At 51.0% G+C, this 8,064-nt stretch overlaps 1 protein-coding gene across 4 annotated transcripts in view; it reads right to left on the reverse strand.

Annotated features, from left to right (window-relative positions):
• Positions 1-7,082, reverse strand: part of LRRK1 (leucine rich repeat kinase 1) — a 134,078-nt gene extending 126,996 nt beyond the window's left edge. Inside the window, exons 1-2 of one of the 4 annotated variants that reach the window (XM_027520670.1) lie at positions 6,551-7,082; positions 1,014-1,266 (exon numbers count right to left, since the gene is read on the reverse strand). In XM_027520670.1, the coding sequence (XP_027376471.1) occupies positions 1,014-1,113 (100 nt within the window). In that variant the 5' untranslated portion in view covers positions 1,114-1,266; positions 6,551-7,082. Of the gene's footprint in view, positions 1-1,013; positions 1,267-5,537; positions 5,674-5,842; positions 5,900-6,550 lie in introns of those variants that run through there. The other 3 variants (XM_027520669.1, XM_027520671.1, XM_027520673.1) reach the window with 3 other exon arrangements.
• Positions 7,083-8,064: the final 982 nt, after the last annotated feature.

The following is an 8,064-nucleotide window of genomic DNA, read 5'->3' on the forward strand; positions in this document are numbered from 1 at the left end:
TCTAATTTATGTGTAAAAAAAACCTTGCAGAAACACCACCTTAGTCAGACTTTGGGCATTTTCGATGGAGAAAAATTACTCCAGTAACTGAACATAATGTCTGCGGAGTCAGGTATCACACTGAATCACTAACTTGACGGAGGTGCAAACATACAGGTCTTCTCAAAGCCCGTAGGACGGCCCGCAGGACGGCCTACACTTTGACGATTAAGGGTTAAGGAAGGTTCAATTGGCAGTTCTGCCCATTCCAAGTTGTTGACATCGACCAAGTTTCTACATCTCTCTTACTCTCATGTTCCTCAGGTATAAAATGGGGATACAAGTACCATTTATAAGTTGCTGTGAGGATTAAACGAGGTTATTTCCTAAGGCACTGAAACCAGTGCCTGGTATGTACTTAGGGTTTAACAAATATTTATTGTTAACAATATCAATACTATACTATTAAGGATAAAAGTGACGCATCTCTGGTGGACAACCCAGCAATACATAAAGAGGCTTAAAAATCTTCAAACCTAATTGTCCTGCTTCTGTAGATCAATCTTAAAGAAATAATCTCAAAACCATGTATAAAAAGGTGGACATGGAATGATTTAGGTCTGAGTCAGCAACTAGAAGAAACCCAAATGCCCCAAAACATCCAGCAGGAGAGTAAGAATTAGGTCAATCATTTCACACATTTTTCTACTTGTTTTTTCTTTTTTCAATTTTTGTGTAATAAACATGTAGTAGCTTTATACTGAGAACACAAAACCAAATCCCCATTTCAAAAAATCCTTTTAACCAGTACGAAATGATGCCTTGATTTTTAAGATCCACATACATTTTAAGTCCATGTAAATTTTGTCCCATGACATCTTCAATGTGTAGAATTTAAGTGAGACTCCCACAATATGTTTTATAATGAAAAACTGCACAACTCATCAAATAACTGGCACTTCACGTGTTTTGGTTGAGAACCCCTGGTTTGTGCACAGAGCATGCAAAGCAGACACGACCAGCCCTGCCCGTACCGTTCTCCTGGGTCTCCATGGCGCGTCCTGGACACACAGCTGACCCTGCTGGCCCCACACACCAGTACATGCTGGGCGGTAGCCGAGACATTCCAGCCATCAACCCTCAGGGTAGCTGCTCTCCCAAGTCAGTTCCGCCGTGGTCACAGCCGCTGCTGCTGCTGCCCGAGGGGTAGACTAGGTCATGGCTTAGAGTCCAGGGTGGAGCATATCACAGACCCACCGTCATGGCTGAGCAGAAAACTGTCTTCTCCTGATGGTGAAAAAACATCAAGTCAGAAGGCTTTTCTTAACTATCAAGTCCCTTCCCGAACCCTTGCACAAACACTTATATTTACAAGGCCATGGCAATGTGCACTGGTCATCTCCCTCCCCCATTTTTGCAACACTTCTCTTTACATTCCATCTCTCGAGCCACCGCGGGTCACATGTGGGCAGTGAAGAGACAGAGCTCTCCCACCACACCTGGCAGCTGGGCTTCTGTCTGCCTGAGAAGAGTTCAGAAACCCCAGACAATCGCAGAACACCTACTGTTAAGGGCTCAATCACTGTTACATCAACACGCACTCACTGTCACCAGCAAAGGGACACTGAGACAGTGAAATGAGGTTCCTGCCTTCGGGGTTTTCACCCTCCAGTTGGGGTGAGGCAGACGCACGCCAACAGAGCCAAGGCTTCCCTTTGCCCAGAACAGACCCTTCCAGAAGCCTGGAACTGGGGACATAATGACAAAGCGGTAAGCAGGCAACAGTCCCAAAGAGAAGGGTCTGGAAGGCGCTGGCTATGAAGCCAAGTGAGAGTGAGTCCTGCGGGGTGGCGGAAAGGACCCCCCATGTTCCACCAGTCCCCACCACCCTGGGGGTATCTGGCAACGTCCAGAGGCATGTTCGGTTGTTATAATGCGGGGTGGGAGTGCTTACAGGCATTTAGCAGGTAGCAGCCCGGAGGGACACTGCTGAACATCCTGCAACACACAGGGCAGCCATCCACAGCTGAGAAGTACCCAGAGAAATTCTGAGTTGGATTAAGACACATCTCCTAAGACTAAGGAGTCTGTGATGAGGCAAGACACTGCTCTCACATGCGGGGCTCCCACTGAGCTTGGGGTCCCTGACACGACAACCCAGCCTGCTGATTAAATGACCAGAAGCACCCGGAGGGCAAGATCAGGCCCGGCTCTGCAGGACCTGGGGTGAGCTGCACGGTGGGAAGGGATGACCACATGAAACGCATGTGTCCCACTCAGCATTCCCATGGAGTCTATAGTACAGATATAAAAAGTATGGTGTCATCAGCAGCTATTCTCTGAGACAGACAACTCTGAAATGGAGGGTGATGGTAAAGCCCCCCACACACAAAAAATAAACAAGGTAATATATATGATGCCTAAGACAATATCATCTATTAAAAACAGACATGCACCCTCCTCCCCAGGCAACCCTTCAGCATTGGTGTGAGATTTCTACCAAGGTCAAGTTTCTGAAGTCACTTTTCACAGAACTGGAGATGGTTCTTCCTTGCAACAATAATAATGGGAGAACTGGGAAGCCAGCAGGGTCTCCTACCTGCCCTCTGATTAACAAGCTCAGAAGGAGACTTCTCTGGCAGTCCAGTGGTTAAGACTCCATGCTTTCAATGCAGGGGGCATGGGTTCGACCCCTGGTTGGGGAACTTAGACCCCACATGCTATATGGCTGAAAATTAAAAAAAAACAAGCTCCGAAAATCGAGGGCCAACCCACTGTTGCCCCAGTAAACAGGTTCTAGAAGGTAGGCACTGAACAAGCTGTGGAACAAGGCTGTGAGAGCACCAGAGTTCTCGCATCTTAGGGCCTGAAAAAATCAGGCCCCTGGCCCAGGTGATCTGTATTCTTACAAGCAGGGAGAGGTGGGGCTGGGAAAGCCCCAACCAGAGGCCTTGCCCTGAGGCTTCTGTGCGCCTGCACCTTCTTGAGCTAGAGAGCAAAAGGTTCAGAGAAACCATGACTGGGGAAATCTATGTTTGAAGTCTGGGAGCCTGAAAAGTCCAAGAAGGAACACAATTTTGGAGACAATCAAAGCTTTATAAAATGCAAAACCTGATCAGGAAAATCAACTTGAGAGGTGACAGGGAGAAGCAGCAAAACAGAATACCTGTTCTAAAACAGAAGCTCCAAATCACACAGCAATGTCAGAAACCAAAGTGTCCAGCTATTACCTGCTTTCAAGCACCTCTCAAAATCAGCTACCAACTATAGCCAACAACACCTCAAAAATCCAAAAGCTAGATGTTTCTTCTGAATCAGAAATATCTTACCATATAACGTTTTTAAGTTAAAAACGTCTTAAGAATATTTTAGGCCAATCCTCGCCCAGCCGTTTTGTTCCCCTTTTTATTTTCAGTTTCCTTTTGAAAATCATTTTACCAATGGAGGATTTTGCGACTGGAGCAATTTTTCAATTGTAACTTGGTTTTTGGTTTAGACTTTAGGGTAGCAATCTTAAAATGAAGTAACTCAAGTTTTGCCCTGTATTTGCCCTCTAACAGATCTTAGCTTCTTCCTGCTTCTTTTGGGTTCAGATCAATGAAACAAATAATGGTTTCAAGTTACATGTTTTCTTTTCATAATAGTATATATATCCTAAAGAGGGCTTCAAGAAGTGTCCTGCAATAATAATTATTTTAATAATTAAAAAAATCTCATCAAAGATGAAAAAGAAAAAAAGGAACCTGATATTCCTTCTACAAATATTTTTATTGGGTCCTTTTCATAGGGAGTGAGATTCAACAGTTAATGAAACTTACCATTGGTGAGGAAGACACTGTTAAGTACTTACTAGACACTTTCTGCCACGGAAGGAACATCCTGACTCTGCTCACTTGTCGTTTTAAGAAGTTTGAAGAGGGCCGTCAGTGCCAAAGAGCAGGAAGACACTTGTAAGTGAAGCACGTTAGAAACATACTTATCATCCAGCTCTTTTTTGAATCAAAAGCCTAGTTGAGATGGTTGGCACATCTCTGAGACACCCTTTTGACACTGTTGGCATCCCTTGACGAATTTTGGCTTGCCTACGAAATGTGTTTAATGTATTTGTGGACATCAAAATATTACAGAGCTACAAATTGGAGAAATGTGTACTTCTCAATCCCAGATGAGAACAGAAGCCCTTCAAGAGCCTAAGCCAAGAACAAGCTAAGGTTGTCAATTCACCACTCAGTCTTTCTACTTGTATGTGTTTGGTGCCTCCCGGACAGCTCTGGGAGTAAAGGAGAAGCAGTGAGCAAGGTAGGTAGGGTCTCTGACACCAGGAGCAGCAGAAGAGACCTCCAGGAGGAATTAAAGGAGTAATTAAACAGATAAAGTAGGAACACAGACAGTGGTAACTAAAAAGAAGCACACAGACGGATGAGAGAATGAGGCTGGGTTTGGAGAGGGTGACAGCGTGAGCCAGGGGGTCTGAGATGGCAGAGGCCAGATCAACTGGGGGATGTGAGGGGAAGGAGGTCTTTGGGATTTCATGCCAAGTATAAGAGGAAACTATTGAGGATTCCGAGTAGAGGACTGACACTCTCTAATTTACCTTTTTAAACAATAAATTACTCCGGCTATACTCCGGTTCCCAAATAGAGAATGGGGGAGAGGAGAGCTGCAATTGTAGGAAAGAGATGCTGGCGAGGGAGAAGGGGCTGGACCTGAACACTACCTTTGAGAGGCCGACTCAACAGTCCTTGCCAATAACTGAACTCAAGGGATGAGGACACGGGAGGGAAGACAGCTCCCAGGTTTTTATGTCTCAGGGTTTCATCTGAGTCTACTAGGGCCGATCCCTGAGGTGTGGAAGCCTGCAGAGGGAGAGGTTTGGCAGGCCCACAAACCTTCTGTAGGGACAAACTGGGTGTGAGGTTTGTATGTTTTCAATTTAATTTTTTATTCTTTTAGTACATTCACAAGGATAACTAAATCAGACCACAAAATTAGTTGAATTTAGCATTTTTCAAAATCGTGCATATTCTAGTTGCCCCTTTAAGTGAAGTCGCTCAGTCGTGTCCTACTCTTTGCGACCCCGTGGACTGTAGCCTACCAGGCTCCTCCATCCTTGGGATTCTCCAGGCAAGAACTGGATTGGGTTGCCATCTGCCCCTTTAACGCCCAGGCAATCTGGATACAATGGGAGTGAATGGCAAACTCTAAAGACAGTGCATTTGGTGAAAAGCTCGCTAAACACGTAACTGCACGCTCTATTTCCTCACATCTACGATGCTTGTGGGAGAAAAACTCCCCGGCTTCTCAAGGTGGACGGGCAGGGTGAGCGGACCGCAGAGATCCCAGAGCCTCTGTCGCCACCGTCCCCCTGGGGTCCCCGGCCTTCCCCGGCCGCGATCGCACTCATCCCTCGCGGCCCCGCCGCAGAAGGTCGCCCTCAGAGGCCGCCGGGAGACGGCGGGTTCCATCCCGGACTCGGCGGGGGGCGACGGCGCCCGGGCGCCCCGCGCCGCCAGGCCGTCCCGGGCCGCGCCCCCGCGCCGCCCTGCACTCACACTCACCCCGCGCACACGCGCGCCCGCGCGGCCGCTCCCGCTCGAAGGCAGGGGCTTCTCTAAGGGCGGAGGAATCGTGTGGACGCCTCGGCGCCTCTTCCTTTTGTGGCTTTCGCCCGCTCCCCCGGCCCGGGCTCCGGCCTGCGGGGTCGGGGTGCCCCGCCCGGGCGTCCCCCCCAAACACTCCAGCCCGAGGGCGCGGCGGGAGACGCAGGGCCTGTGCGCCGGAGAGGGCGGGGGAGACGCTTCCCGCGCGGGGCCTGGGCGGCGGGGCCGGGACTCCGCGCCGGCCGCGGCGGGGCAGCGCTTACCTGCGGGCGGTGGCGGCGGGCAGGGCCGCGGGCGCCTGGGGCGCGGGCTGCGCGGGACCGGGAAGACGGCGGCGCTCGGGGCCACCCCTCTGCCCTCCTCCGCGGAGGCTCCGGCCGCGCGCCGGGGGCCGGGCCGGGCCAGACTCACTTCCTCAATCCTGAGCGGGGCGGGCGGCGCGCGGGGCGCGCGGGGCGAGGGGCGGCCGCCGAGAGGCCTCCGCAGAGCGCGCGCGGGAAGCCCCTGCGCTCGCCCGCCGGCTTCCCTCACCGAGACCCCGGAGGCCACGGGGTCCGCAGGCGCCCCCAGCGCCGGTCTCCTCCAGGTCTGGGTCCCCTGCCCTACGGCAGGGCAGTCTCAGCGGCGAGCTGAGCAGCCCAGCTTTCCCTGCCCCTCTGTTCCGCTCAGCAGCGAGATCCGCTGGTGAACTCCGGACTCGTCTATGGAGGCAGTAAATACTCAAAAGACAGGAATATTCGTTTGTGTACAACTCTTCATACAGCAGACTAGACGTATGAAATGTAAAACTTCAATAGTTTGCAAACCTCACCCCTTCCACCACATGGATTTACTAAGTTATGGTTACAGACAAAGATATCACTGGTGAATCATTTTAAATTGTCTGGATTTATTTTGGGGGTGGCAGTGGTAGATAAACCTGCTGGAGTGTAGGCAATTTATATTTCAACCTAATAAAAAGATGTACCTACAAGTAAGGCCATTATCCAAAGACAGATCATAATGACGTACGTCCAGGCGGGCGGGCAGGCTTTAGACTGGGCTCCACGTGCCCACCTGGGAAAGAGAAGACTTCTTCGGAAAAAGCGGATGGTTCTGCATCCTGGCGGGACCTGCGCGCCCCAGGTTCCTCCCGTGTACGGCTATGACTGGAACATTCCCAGGGTTTAATCCCAAGGCTCAGAGACAAATCGCCAGCACCCTCACTGCCGTTTCACAAAAGCCGGCCAGCAGCAGCCAGCTCCCGCCTCCACGACCTCGCAGACACTCTGAGCGGTCACCACGGACGAGTTCCTTGGGTCCCTGTTCGAAGAGGGGACCACGGGGCAGCTGAGTTTTGCGCCCAAGAGGCTGCCCCGCCGGCTCTCCCGCACCACACACCCCTCCAAAAGGAAGGGTGCAGTTCTGCAATCCTGCCTTCACCACCGCGGTTCTAATTCCAGTAAGCAAAAGGCGGCAATATGGTCGCTACCGAAAAGTCCCTAATAATTTGCAAGGCGTGGCGTCCACGGTGCCGAGTGAGCCTGGCGATAGCGGCGCGGCGCCCACCCCCACCCCGAGGTGCCTGGTCCTGCCATCTAGCGGGACCGCAAGGAAGCGCGCGCCGGGTGACCGGCCGACCAGGGGGCAGACGCGGCCCACGGAGGGAGGACAAGCCCGTTTTAAATGAGCTTGCCATCCGCTTAGAAATGTGTCCAAGGTAGAAAGAACTTGTCACATGGGTGGCCTGTTTCGAGCTAGTTGTATCCCAGCATTTAACCTTATCCTTGGCATGCGTAACTTACAGGTTTGCATGAGGCGATTGTTACAGGTCAGTTAAGATTTCTTTATGCTTCTTAACCCCCACTGACCAACGTCTCATGTTGGAATGCTGGTAAAGAATCCACCTGCAGCGCAGGATTCCCGAGTGCTATCCCTGGGTGGGGAAGATCCCCTGGAGAAGGGAACGGCTACCCACTCCAGTATTCTGGCCTGGAGAAAACGAGTCGGACAGGACTGAGTGACTTTCACTTTCACTTTCTAAGTTTTATCCTAAGTAATGGAGGCAGGGAGGGGTTTCCCTGGTGACTCAGACGGTAAAGAATCCGCCTGCAATGCAGGAGACCTGGGTTCCATTGCTGGGTTGGGAAGATCCCCTGGAGAAGGGAGCAGCTACCCACCCCAGTATTCTGGCCTGGAGAATTCCATGGACTATACAGTCCATGCGGTTGCAAAGAGTCGGTCAGGACCAAGCGACTTTCACTTTCACGGTAGGGTCAATTGGAAGCTACCTCCCTGAGCTACCCTTTCTGTCTTCTGAAGGTGTGTTAGTTTCTTTTTTTTTAATTGGAGGATAATTGCTTTACAACATTGGGTTGGTTTCTGCCACACACCAACATGAATCAGCTGTATACACACATCCCCTCCCTCCGATCTCCCAGCCATTCCCACCCCTCTAGGTTGTCACAGACCAAAGGGTCTGAGCTTCCTGTGTCATATAGCAAAT

Source organism: Bos indicus x Bos taurus, chromosome 21, assembly GCF_003369695.1.
Source record: "Bos indicus x Bos taurus breed Angus x Brahman F1 hybrid chromosome 21, Bos_hybrid_MaternalHap_v2.0, whole genome shotgun sequence".
NCBI lineage: Eukaryota > Metazoa > Chordata > Mammalia > Artiodactyla > Bovidae > Bos > Bos indicus x Bos taurus.